Raw genomic sequence first — 14,022 nt, 5'->3', positions numbered from 1 at the left:
TGTTTCCTTGATGTCTCTCTCTACTGTACTGAAAGCTGGTGGCAGAAACTGTCTTGTTCTTCTTCGCTAATGCATATGTACAGCGTCTAACACAGGATCTAGCACATTAGGTGTTCACAAATATTTGTTGAATGTGAAACTAGTAATATGTGGAACTCTGCTAAATACCTGACCATATCTTAAATTAACTCTCCATATGGGCTTACATTGTCCACTCTTTGGGGAAGAGCATCAGCAATCAATTCTCCAAGCCTAAAAACAGGGCAACTCTTTCCCTACCCAAGGAGCCACACCAAACTGTTTATATTTTCTCTAATTACCAAACTGTCTTCTGTCTTTCGGTATTTATACCTTCGACTTGGAATATTCCCCCCATGAAAACTTGGAATTTATTTTTTAATCCTTTCGTACCAAATTCAATTTTTCCTTCTCAGTGAAGATTTGTTTTCCTTTTTTTAAATTTTTAATTAGAGCAGTTATAGGTAGGTTTGCAGAAAACTCATGCAGAACATAGAGTTCCCATATACTGCCTCCCCCCACATACAGTTTTCCCATATTATTAACAGTTTGCATTAGTGTGGTACCTTTTTTTATAATTGATGAAGCAATATTATTATTATTTTGCTATTAACTATAGTCCATACTTTACATTAAGGTTCACTCTTTGTGTTGTATAGTTCTGTTTTTGTTTTTGTTTTTGTTTTAATTTTTATTCTGGGACTATATATACAACCTAAAATTTTCCATTTTACCTACTTTCAAATATGCAGTTCAGTGGTGTTAATTACGTTCACAATGTTGTGCTACCATCCCCACCATCCATTACCAGAACTTTTCCATCACCCAAAGCAGAAACTCTGTAACAATTACGCACTAATTCCTTATTCCCCATCCCCACCCTTACCCCAAGCCTTGGTAACCTGTATTCTAGTTCCTGCTATAAATTTACGTATTCTAATTATTTCATTTAAGTGTGCTCATACAATATTTGTCAATTTGTGTCTGGCTTATTTCATATAACATGTTTTCAAAGTTCACCCATATTGTAGTGCTAGCCCCTTCTCACTCATGTTCCCCTGCAAAACTCGACTTTCTTCTAAATCTTTGCTTACCTTTTTAACGAGAAAGTGTGTTACTTCATGCATTTAAACCCTATCAAATACTTATAATTCAAATTTAAATGTTATCTCTTCCTGTTGCCTCTATAGACATGTGGTAGAAATTCAGGATGAACACCTATCAGGATAACTAATTAAAGCCAAACCAGTTGGGCATTTAAAATATACCCTACAGATAGAAGGGAGGTGCCAAGTTGGTAACGTCTTGATAACATTGGATAGTAATACCCCATGGGCTTACATAGTCATTGTCCCTAGTCAATTGACATTTATATCTATCACTTGGTTAATTTGTATTGTTTAAAATTTGGTGTGGGAAGTGCTGTGTCTTGGCTGTCTCCTTTACCATGCCTTTAGAGGATTTGAAGCCGCTCTACTATTTAAAGAAGATGATTTGTCCTTCTAATTGTTATGTAATGAGCCTCATTGTTTTCCAAATAAGAGACTTCTTGCTCAAAGAGTAATAATCGTATGCTGTAGACATCAAAGATGAGGACAGAACTGTCACATTGTGATTCTGTCTTCATGACCCTCCACAAGAATACAAAGTGAAAAATTCAGAGAGGCTTTTGCTTTTTCCATTGTGTCAAAAGTCATGTTCCTCAGGTTTTTTTCTCTAAATTGGGCATAAAAATAACCATTTGTTTTTTATCTCATTTAGAAAGTTGTAATTATATCTTGAAATTTTATTTCTATCTTATTTCCCCAAAGAAACTCTTTCTCTTAAGGTTATTTTTTTTCCTAACCAAGGAAAGGGAATTACAATTCTTACTTTTTGTTAACTCTTAGATAATTTAGTTGGAGACTTATTGCCTTAATCCATATGTAATGTGTTTATCACTTAGGAAACTTTTTTTTTTTAATGTGGGTTAGTAATTTTGTATAATGCTGTAATTATATATTTCATCAGGATAATTATATAAAAGTAAATAAAGGTAGGGCTAAGATAATACCTAATTTAGGATGCCTTTCAAATGTATAATACTTATAAATAAAGATTTAAAATAGAAAGTAAAGGGCCTTGGTTTCCCTACATATCAGCCTAATTTTCAACATAAAACCATAAAAGTTAACTGAATGATTTCTTTGCATACACATTGAATCACAGCTGTCTACTTAGAAGGTTTTTAAAACGCACCAACAATTGTTATGCTTTTACACTAGAGAAAAGAACTTAAAAGGTGAATTTTGTAACTTATCTGACATGTAAGCTGGAGAGCAGAAATTATTTAACTGGCCTAGTGCCATTAGAAAGCATTTATGATTTGCAATGGGAAGTATATAATTGTTCATTTCATATTACTGAAAGCATTGAAAGAAGACATCACACATTATCCATCATTAAAAGTAAACATCATGCATTATACATGATTTCATAGATTTAAGACATTATAGATGTTAGCTCACTAAATTGAGACATAAAATTTTATCTTATAAGCAAGATTTTTTCCCACTTTCCTACTTTCTTCCAATTGGAGAAAAGTCACATAACATAAAACTGTCCTAGCCTATCCAAGTACCTAACAACCCTTGTATCACGTTTGTATATTTAGATGCAGACAACTAAACGTAGATACCCCAAAACTTGTATCCGGCCACCTTCCTATGGCACATTGAGCTCCCTGATGAATAGTGGCTGCAGTATCTCAAGGTAGAAAGAAGCAGCAAGACTTATTTGTTAAGTAACTGTGAAAAGCACTTCTCTTCCTTGGCTGTGTTACATGCAGAATTCTGTGAACCTCTGAAGTAGCCACATGACTTAAATTTCAGCTGCTGGCGGCTGAAATAGGTCATAAAGCTCTAGGTCTGCTATGGTATTATCATTCTCTCACTCCTACCAAGACTTTTGTTTTCAGGAGGGACTGGCTGTTAATTGGGTAGTGTTCATTTTTGTTTTACTGAGAAGAGCATAGCAGATGGGAGAGGGGAATGGGGCAACAGAAATGAAGCTGATGATTGTAAATGGTCCACTCTTCAACTCTGATTTCTGATAGGGGTAGGAAAATCTCTTGATACCCATTGTAGGACACTCCATGGCCTTCGCCAGCCCACACAACTGGAACCCGATTTAATTAATTCCTGGCAAGGGAGCAAACTGACTATACTCTATTCTAACTGTTATTGTATGAGTCAATAAAGGGCTTCTCTAATGCAGAAGTTTCAAAGGGACTGCCCACATTGTTTTGTTACATTGAAGTTATATCAATTTTTACTTTTTTAAAAATGTAAGCAGTCATTTGGGACTTGGAAGTCTTTTGTTGTATGGGGATTTTGTTAAAACAGCATTTGTTTAAAATGCTGTTAATTCTAGTGCTCTGAAAAACTTATATAACTTTTCAGATAAGACTTATTTAGCACATGTGAATTGAAAGTAATCATTCAATAAGACATTCATATCATACACAGTTCGTTTACTGTACAAATCTAATAATATGTCCCCAAATGGCTTCCATAGGAGCTGATGATATTATGTTAAATTGAAGTATGGGAAAATAAGACCCCCAAATTAATAAAACTTTCATGATATGACAGTTGTTTTTGATGAACTCTCAGTTGCTATATTCGTTTCCTAGGGTTGCCGTAACAAAATACCACAAACTGAATGGCTTAAAACAACAGAAATATATCCTTTCACAGTTTGGGAGGCTAGAAGTCTGAAGTAGGGAGAACCATGATCCCTCCAAAGGTTGTGTACCTCCCTCCTAGCTTCTGGAGAGTGCCAAAAATCCTTGGCCTTCCTTGACTTGTAGACACATTATTCTAATTCCTGCGTCATCTTCAAGTGGCCCTCTTCTGGCCTTCTTCCGTGTGTGTCTGAATCTCCCCCTCCTTTCTTTTTAGACACCAGTTATTGGATTTTGGGCCTACCTAATCAAGTATGAACTCATCTTAACTTGATTACATCTGCAAAAACACTATTTACAAATAAGGTCACATTCTGAGGTTCCGGATGAATTTGCAGGGTGACACTATTCAACCCGGTACAGTTGCCATGTTTTTGATATATAAACAAAACTTTTATATACTATAGTTATGAGCTATTTAAAAGCAAATACCTGGAGATACGTGTTTAAATATGCTGAATATGTTTGGAATTTCTACTATACAATATAATATGCCAGTATTTACTTTTTGATTCTTTTGATTATTTATCTAATGAAATGCTAATTAGCTAATTGTCACTCTTTTAACAGAGCAAGAGAAGGATTTCTCAGAGATAATATTCATTTTCCTTATTAAAGAACTCCCAGCTTATTAGGATACAACTTATTATTTAAGATTGCCTTAACACAAAAGATGTGTGTGGCCATAAAACAAACCAAAGTATGGCCTTCAGAGGTATCTAGCATGAATAAGACCATTAACAATTCAGCAATCCGCTTTCTGCATTGCGGAAAGTAAAGTCACTGGCATTATCAGTTAATATAAGTGAACTGTAGGATAAGAACTGTGTAGAACTTTTTGAAAATTTAATTTAATAAACATTTTAGAACATTTTAAACATTGTAAACGTCGTAGAACATTTTATATAGTAAAGGATCCACACCAGAGCATTCAAGACACATCTTCACTTACTAAATATGGAAAAAATTGCCTCTGAGTTAGTGTGTTAAATTGCTTGCATGCTTTTGTCATCTTAATAGGAAAACCTCTAAGTGTGATGCTACCAGTCATCATCATGTCTTCAGATGACACATTTTCTTTAATGAAAATGGGAAAACATGTATTTTTGTCTAATTTCAATAGAAGTCTGTATTATGAGTATATTTGGAAATGTATGCCAAAACACTCAGTATGGAAAGGAAAGTCTCATTTATAAGGCTGTTAATATGAGTTATTGTTTTAGTTTGACCTGTGAACCTTTTTTCTTTATTCTCAGTTATGCATTTGAGAATTGAATGTTAATAAAGTTAAAACCTTCATCCCTACAACACTGGGCTCTCCACATAAGGCCTGTTTCAAAATTGCCAGGGCATAATTTTTCTCTCAAACCTGATGACTCTCACAAATTAAACTTGATTTAGTCAGGAACAGAAATTCTAGAATAATTTTGCATTTATAACCTGAATTAACATTCTGTCCATATTACTAAAACAAAACTGAATTTTACCCCTTTATGTAATACTAGTAACAATGTCTTCATTAATGTGGATTTCTAGTGTCTAATAAAAAGAGTACCTGAGGTTGTAAAGTGTGTTAGGTGTTTTGTTCCCAATGTGGCACTAATGTTGCTTTGAAAATTACTGCAGCTAAATGCTTCATAACTGCTACACCCCCTTTTTTCATATTGTATTGCTAATACTACTAAAAGGTAGATGTTTGTCCATTTGGTTTCCTTAGCATATAAATTCTTTGCAAGCTGGAAAAAAACCATCACCATCAAGTAGAAGTAAAGAGTGAAGGAGGAGGAGGGAAGAGATTGTGACAGGTTGAACAGACAGAGTTTTTACTTCCAGGAGTTATGAGAAGGTAGTATGATATTATAGCGATAAATGCATTTTATCTTTTCTAAAATTTATTTATTGAGCATATACAGTGTTAAAGTTATGATGTAGGGCACTGTGGGAAATATAAACATTAAACATGGTTTCTGTTCTCACTTTACCTCTTAAGTACTTATATTGTGGAAGTTACAGAAAAAGTCCGCTAAATATTCCTCCCCCTCTAAAAAGCCTATGGTCATTACAAGTCTTTTTGAGGAGTTTAGAGTAAGATTTTTTCCTTTCTTAAATTAAAGAAAACAATCACTATTTGCCCAACATGCAATCTGACAGAAAATCCTATTGACTTTTCCTTTAAAGTATATTTAGAATTAAACCAGGTCTTAACACCTCCACTGCTGGGTCTAGTCCATCCCATCATCATGCTTTGTCTGGATTATCAGCTCCCTGCCCCGTTCAGTCTGCTCTCATACAGCAGCCAGGAGGATGATTCTTTTAAACCATAAGACAGACCATATCACTTCTCTGCTCAAAACTGTCCAGTTATTCTCCATCTCACTCAGAAGTCCTTCAGTGACCTCAAAACCCTACATGATCTGGCTGCCTTAAATCTCTGATCTCATCTTTTATTCCTTTCCCCCAACTTGCTTCCATTCAGCCTTACTGTCCTCCTTGCTATTCCTTGAACACACCAAGCCTCAGGGTCATTGCTTCCTATACCATCACCTGAAATTTTCTTTTTTCACATCTTTTCATGGCTAACTTCCTGACTTCCTTCAATTACTTGCTAAAATATTGCCTTCTCAAAGAGCCTTTCCATGACCATCCATTTTTAAATAGCAGTTTACTCCCATTCTGTCATTCCCCATTACACTTAATCCACTCTGTTTTTTCCCATAACGCCTACTACCTTCTAATATGCTATATATTTTTCTTATTTGTTATGTTTATTTTCTATCTTCCTATACTAGGATGCAGGCTTCATAAGAATAAGGATTATTGTCTTATTCGCTTACTGATCAAAGCACTTGGAATAATGCCCAACACATAAGGTGCTTAATAAATATTCTTAATACATTCATATTTCTCAATTAATCTCAAATTATCTTGGTTTCCTTATCTTTATCTCTATTTAATTTATATACAAAAATGAATGGGGATCACACTCCCGTTTGTCTAGTTTGTGGATGGATGAGTGTAAAGGTGGGGGAAGGAAACAAACAAATAAACAGACAAGGGTGCCCAGTGTTCTTTTTTACTTTAGTTGCTCCTTTTCACTTTAATTAATATTCTGGTTATTTTTGTGTGTGTGGTAATGAGGGTGTTGGGGATTGATTTTGGTAATGAATGTACAACTACGTAATGGTACGGTGAACAATCAAATGTACAATTTGTTTTGTATGACTGCGTGGTATGTGAATATATATCAATAAAATGAATAATTAAAAAATGAATGAATTTGGAAGCCTATACTAGTAGAAATAATAATGATGAGATAAAAATAGCTATCATTTATTGAGTACTTAACCTATATGTCAGACACTGTTCCAAGCACGTCACCTGTATCCTCATTTAATCCCTACAACTAGCCCTAAGAGTCAGATGAGAAGACTGAGACTTAGTTTAGTAACTTGCCCAAGGTCATAAATCAAATTACTGGCTGTGCTCATATTCACACCCATAACAAAATGCTCCAAAATCAAGCCCTTTTTGTAGCTTTTGGGTTGTGGCCACCTTTAAAAAGTTGTGTTCAATATCAATATACTTATTTATATATTTGTTTAATTTATATTTACTAAAGAACAGTAACTAGAAGAATTGCATAGTATCAGTACTGAAATTAGTTGGAATCTAATTTGCCTAATGCTATGCATTCTTTTTAAGCAACTACATATTTAGAGATAAATACTGATTTAGCAAGGTTATAGCTTTAGAGCTTTATAATTTTTAAGAAAAATGAAAGGTGATAGTGCTTTTAGATTGAAGGGAGAGAGTATTCATGATATTGGGCATAGCCTGGAAGAAGACTTGGGAAGGGGGAACTGGAACGATCATATACGTGGGGCATTGAGTAACATGAATTAATTTGCCCCAAAACAAAGGAAACAGAAAAGGTAATATTGAGTGGCATGGTAAGAATGTATTGTTCATATTTTTTTTGTTTGAGTGCCCTCTAAAAGAATTTTTTAAAACCATGTACTACCTTGCACATTTTTAAGTTGACATCTAAAATTTTACTTATCTTATTTATAAACTTATAAAGAGTTTAAATAATGACAAAGAATATAATTTCTATTCTCTTATACATGTGCTTTAAATATATTTTTGTCAAAGCCAAGAAATACAGATTTACCCATTTAATTTATAGAAAAGATCTGTAATATAGCCTGCTTGGCAGTCATTATCAAGTTTGCTGAGGGAAAAAAAGAATCTGACTTCATTTTTAAATTCTAATAAACATGTCTTTAGGATAATCTCCTCACCTTTCCTTGCCATGGGTTTGTGCCATGGTTATTGTGAAATAAGATGCAAGCCCCCTTTAGTTTGTCTTTGTTCTGCATTCATGGAACTTTTCCTTAGGAGCAATGCACCCTCAGTTGTCTCTTTGTTTGATGTCCCGTAAGTGTTCATACCCCAAGGCAATGCACCACACTAAAATCCTGGATGGATGAGAGGTAAGCCTTCCTTTTGTCACATTCAATTAAATGGGAAAGAAGAACCTGCAGACTGTGAGAACATTTTCAAGTAGATCAACTTTAGGAAAGAGTAACTGTGGAAAGTAAGGATCTCAAAATTGAATCCCCTTAAGACTGTCCATGCCAGCACATCCACTGGAAAATTTTTGTGATACCCAAAAGGCATCAATTTCTCAGTTTTAAGACCTTTGTTTAATATTATCTAGCACATTAAATGTTAGAAAATACATCAGTGTTTTTTTTCAAGATTAGAGAATTTACCTTAACATGTCTCCTTGCGTTATAACCTACAAATATAGATGTTTAGCTATAGCAATGAGATAAAATTTAAAAATCAACAAGAATGAAATACTGATCTAAGATACTTTTATTATTGCAACATCATCATTAACAAAATTAAACATTTAGTGATTCCTGAGTTAGATACAATTTTTCTTGAAATTTTAAGAATTCTATTTTTGCTACAGTGGTATTTCTGAAAATATTTCTATATTTATATCGTAAGTTTTTAAAATGTATATACTCTAGAGCATTGGTTTTAAAAATGCTATATCTCTAGTAGTTCCACAGAGGTGCCTCTGGAAATGCTGATTTTGATTGGAATTAGGAGATGAGAAAGTGGACAGGGAAGCAAAGGACAGGGAAAGACTGACTTAATTCAGTATACTCATTCCAGCTTGAACGAGAGAAGCTCTGCTGTGATTTGTGTACCATGTGAATAAAGATTTGACACAAAATGTGTCCAAACTGGCTGTGAGTGTTAGATTAATGCTGTCCTATGTTCTGCTTCATACATGATGTTACCTCATAAAAATATACTTTACAGACTTTAGTAACAAAATTCTTAAGGAAGGGCTCTAAGGTAGAATCATTTTATTGAATGCAAAGTGATAATGTTGGAATGGGACTCTTGAATAGGGATTTTTTTAACTCAAAAATATAACTAATTTATCCCAAGGAACTCAGAGTTTCTCAACTTGAATATTTTTGATGTATAAATTAGCTGGTATATCAATAAATATATAGTATTTTTATACTTTTATTAACCTGTGGTTAAGTTTTCTTGATTGAAACTGTAAATGTCAGTGTATCATGGCTCATTAATAGTTGGAATTAACCAGCTTGGTGACCTCAATTTTTGCACAAATTCACACTCACATATTTAGATTTTTTTTTTCTTTATAAATTTGATTTTGTATCATGAGGGGAATTGGTGACAGGATTGGAATAATACTTCAGGTTTTCCTCTTTATGAACATATATCCACTGTATTAGTTAGGGTTCTCTAAGGAAACAGAATCAATGAGAGATATCTATGAAATCAGATTTATAAAAGTGTCTCACACAACTGTGGGTATGCACGAGTCCAAATTCCATAGGGCAGGCAACAAACTGGCAACTCCAATGAAGATGTTCAATGAACTTCTCAGGAAATGAACTGGCAACTTCGACGAACTCCTCAGGAAATGCTTCGCTGGACAGCGAAAGAAGAAGTGAAGGTCCTCTATCTGTCTCACTTAAAAGTCTTCAACTGATTCAGCCATCATTTCAGCAGACTGGGAGCCTCCCTACACAGCCCAGCAGCCCAGAACTGCCCTGGGGGGACAGCACTCACCTGTGACATAGCACAGTCATCCCTCAACAGAGGACCCGGGGTGCACGGCCTGGAAGAGGGGCCCACGTGCAAGTCTCAGGAGCCATACGCCAATACCAAGGACTTGTGGGACAGTGGCAGAGACAAACTGTGGCAGGAGTGAACTGAAGGATTAGACTATTGCAGCAGCTTTAAAACTCTAGGATCACCAGGGAGAGTTGATAGTTAGAGCCACCCCCCCCCCCCGACTGCCCAGAAACACGCCCCATATACAGGGCGGGCAACACCAACTACACACGCAAGCTTGGTACACCAATTGGACCCCACAAGACTCACTCCCCCACTCACCAAAAAGGCTAAGCAGGGGAGAACTGGCTTGTGGAGAACAGGTGGCTCGTGGACGCCACCTGCTGGTTAGTTAGAGAAAGTGTACTCCACGAAGCTGTAGATCTGATAAATTAGAGATAAGGACTTCAGTTGGTCTACAAATCCTAAAAGAACCCTATCAAGTTCAGCAAATGCCACGAGGCCAAAAACAACAGAAAATTATAAAGCATATGAAAAAACCAGACGATATGGATAACCCAAGCCCAAGCACCCAAAACAAAAGATCAGAAGAGACACAGCACCTAGAGCAGCTACTCAAAGAACTAAAGATGAACAATGAGACCATAGTACGGGAGACAAAGGAAATCAAGAAGACCCTAGAAGAGCATAAAGAAGACATTGCAAGACTAAATAAAAAAATGGATGATCTTATGGAAATTAAAGAAACTGTTGACCAAATTAAAAAGATTCTGGACACTCATAGTACAAGACTAGAGGAAGTTGAACAACAAATCAGTGACCTCGAAGATGACAGAATGGAAAATGAAAGCATAAAAGAAAGAATGGGGAAAAAAATTGAAAAAATCGAAATGGACCTCAGGGATATGATAGATAATATGAAACGTCCAAATATAAGACTCATTGGTGTCCCAGAAGGGGAAGAAAAGGGTAAAGGTCTAGGAAGAGTATTCAAAGAAATTGTTGGGGAAAACTTCCCAAATCTTCTAAACAACATAAATACACAAATCATAAATGCTCAGCAAACCCCAAATAGAATAAATCCAAATAAACCCATTCCGAGACATATACTGATCACACTGTCAAACACAGAAGAGAAGGAGCAAGTTCTGAAAGCAGCAAGAGAAAAGCAATTCACCACATACAAAGGAAACAGCATAAGACTAAGTAGTGACTACTCAGCAGCCACCATGGAGGCAAGAAGGCAGTGGCACGATATATTTAAAATTCTGAGTGAGAAAAATTTCCAGCCAAGAATACTTTATCCAGCAAAGCTCTCCTTCAAATTTGAGGGAGAGCTTAAATTTTTCACAGACAAACAAATGCTGAGAGAATTTGCTAACAAGAGACCTGCCCTACTGGAGATACTAAAGGGAGCCCCACAGACAGAGAAACAAAGAAAGGACAGAGAAACTTGGAGAAAGGTTCAGTACTAAAGAGATTCGGTATGGGTACAATAAAGGATATTAATAGACAGAGGGGAAAAATATGACAAACATAAACCAAAGGATAAGATGGCCGATTCAAGAAATGCCTTCACGGTTATAACGTTGAATGTAAATGGATTAAACTCCCCAATTAAAAGATATGGATTCGCAGAATGGATCAAAAAAAATGAACCATCAATATGTTGCATACAAGCGACTCATCTTAGACACAGGGACACAAAGAAACTGAAAGTGAAAGGATGGAAAAAAATATTTCATGCAAGCTACAGCCAAAAGAAAGCAGGTGTAGCAATATTAATCTCAGATAAAATAGACTTCAAATGCAAGGATGTTTTGAGAGACAAAGAAGGCCACTACGTACTAATAAAAGGGGCAATTCAGCAAGAAGAAATAACAATCGTAAATGTCTATGCACCCAATCAAGGTGCCACAAAATACATGAGAGAAACACTGGCAAAACTAAAGGAAACAATTGATGTTTCCACAATAATTGTGGGAGACTTCAACACATCACTCTCTCCTATAGATAGATCAACCAGACAGAAGACCAATAAGGAAATTGAAAACCTAAAGAATCTGATAAATGAATTAGATTTAACAGACATATACAGGACATTACATCCCAAATCACCAGGATACACATACTTTTCTAGTGCTCACGGAACTTTCTCCAGAATAGATCATATGCCGGGACATAAAACAAGCCTCAATAAATTTAAAAAGATTGAAATTATTCAAAGCACATTCTCTGACCACAATGGAATACAATTAGAAGTCAATAACCATCAGAGACTTAGAAAATTCACAAATACCTGGAGGTTAAACAACACACTCCTAAACAATCAGTGGGTTAAAGAAGAAATAGCAACAGAAATTGCTAAATATATAGAGACAAATGAAAATGAGAACACAACATACCAAAACCTATGGGATGCAGCAAAAGCAGTGCTAAGGGGGAAATTTATAGCACTAAACGCATATATTAAAAAGGAAGAAAGAGCCAAAATCAAACAACTAATGGATCAACTGAAGAAGCTAGAAAATGAACAGCAAACCAATCCTAAACCAAGTAGAAGTAAAGAAATAACAAGGATTAAAGCAGAAATAAATGACATAGAGAACAAAAAAACAATAGAGAGGATAAATATCACCAAAAGTTGGTTCTTTGAGAAGATCAACAAGATTGACAAGCCCCTAGCTAGACTGACAAAATCAAAAAGAGAGAAGACCCATATAAACAAAATAATGAATGAAAAACGTGACATAACTGCAGATCCTGAAGAAATTAAAAAAATTATAAGAGGATACTATGAACAACTGTATGGCAACAAACTGGAGAATGTAGAGGAAATGGACAATTTTCTGGAAACATATGAACAACCTAGACTGACCAGAAAAGAAATAGAAGACCTCAACCAACCCATCACAAGCAAAGAGATCCAATCAGTCATCAAAAATCTTCCCACAAATAAATGCCCAGGGCCAGATGGCTTCACAGGGGAATTCTACCAAACTTTCCAGAAAGAACTGACACCAATCTTACTCAAACTCTTTCAAAACATTGAAGAAAATGGAACACTACCTAACTCATTTTATGAAGCTAACATCAATCTAATACCAAAACCAGGCAAAGATGCTACAAAAAAGGAAAACTACCGGCCAATCTCCCTAATGAATATAGATGCAAAAATCCTCAACAAAATACTTGCAAATCGAATCCAAAGACACATTAAAAAAATCATACACCATGACCAAGTGGGGTTTATTCCAGGCATGCAAGGATGGTTCAACATAAGAAAATCAATCAATGTATTACAACACATTAACAAGTCAAAAGGGAAAAATCAATTGATCATCTCAATAGATGCTGAAAAAGCATTTGACAAAATCCAACATCCCTTTTTGATAAAAACACTTCAAAAGGTAGGAATTGAAGGAAACTTCCTCAACATGATAAAGAGCATATATGAAAAACCCACAGCCAGCATAGTACTCAATGGTGAGAGACTGAAAGCCTTCCATCTAAGATCAGGAACAAGACAAGGATGCCCGCTGTCACCACTGTTATTCAACATTGTGCTGGAAGTGCTAGCCAGGGCAATCCGGCAAGACAAAGAAATAAAAGGCATCCAAATTGGAAAAGAAGAAGTAAAACTGTCATTGTTTGCAGATGATATGATCTTATATCTAGAAAACCCTGAGAAATCGACGATACAGCTACTAGAGCTAATAAACAAATTTAGCAAAGTAGCGGGATACAAGGTTAATGCACATAAGTCAGTAATGTTTCTATATGCTAGAAATGAACAAACTGAAGAGACACTCAAGAAAAAGATACCATTTTCAATAGCAACTAAAAAAATCAAGTACCTAGGAATCAACTTAACCAAAGATGTAAAAGACCTATACAAAGAAAACTACATAACTCTACTAAAAGAAATAGAAGGGGACCTTAAAAGATGGAAAAATATTCCATGTTCATCGATAGGAAGACTAAATGTCATTAAGATGTCAATTCTACCCAAACTCATCTACAGATTCAATGCAATCCCAATCAAAATTCCAACAACCTACTTTGCAGACTTGGAAAAGCTAGTTATCAAATTTATTTGGAAAGGGAAGATGCCTCGAATTGCTAAAGACACTCTAAAAAAGAAA

General features: G+C 35.3%; 1 protein-coding gene across 5 annotated transcripts in view; it reads left to right on the top strand.

Annotated features, from left to right (window-relative positions):
* The window catches only part of ELP4 (elongator acetyltransferase complex subunit 4), a 278,539-nt gene that overhangs the window by 159,740 nt on the left and 104,777 nt on the right, over positions 1-14,022 (top strand). Inside the window, exon 10 of one of the 5 annotated variants that reach the window (XM_037839030.1) lies at positions 3,960-4,568. The exons of the other annotated variants lie outside the window; for them this stretch is intronic. Within the exon in view, the coding sequence (XP_037694958.1) occupies positions 3,960-4,016 (57 nt within the window). The 3' untranslated portion in view covers positions 4,017-4,568. Of the gene's footprint in view, positions 1-3,959; positions 4,569-14,022 lie in introns of those variants that run through there. 5 annotated transcript variants of the gene reach the window in all.

Source organism: Choloepus didactylus, chromosome 6 (assembly GCF_015220235.1).
Source record: "Choloepus didactylus isolate mChoDid1 chromosome 6, mChoDid1.pri, whole genome shotgun sequence".
Lineage (NCBI taxonomy): Eukaryota > Metazoa > Chordata > Mammalia > Pilosa > Megalonychidae > Choloepus > Choloepus didactylus.
The sequence above is the reverse complement of the archived record's forward strand: the minus strand, read 5'-3'. Positions and strand labels throughout refer to the sequence as shown.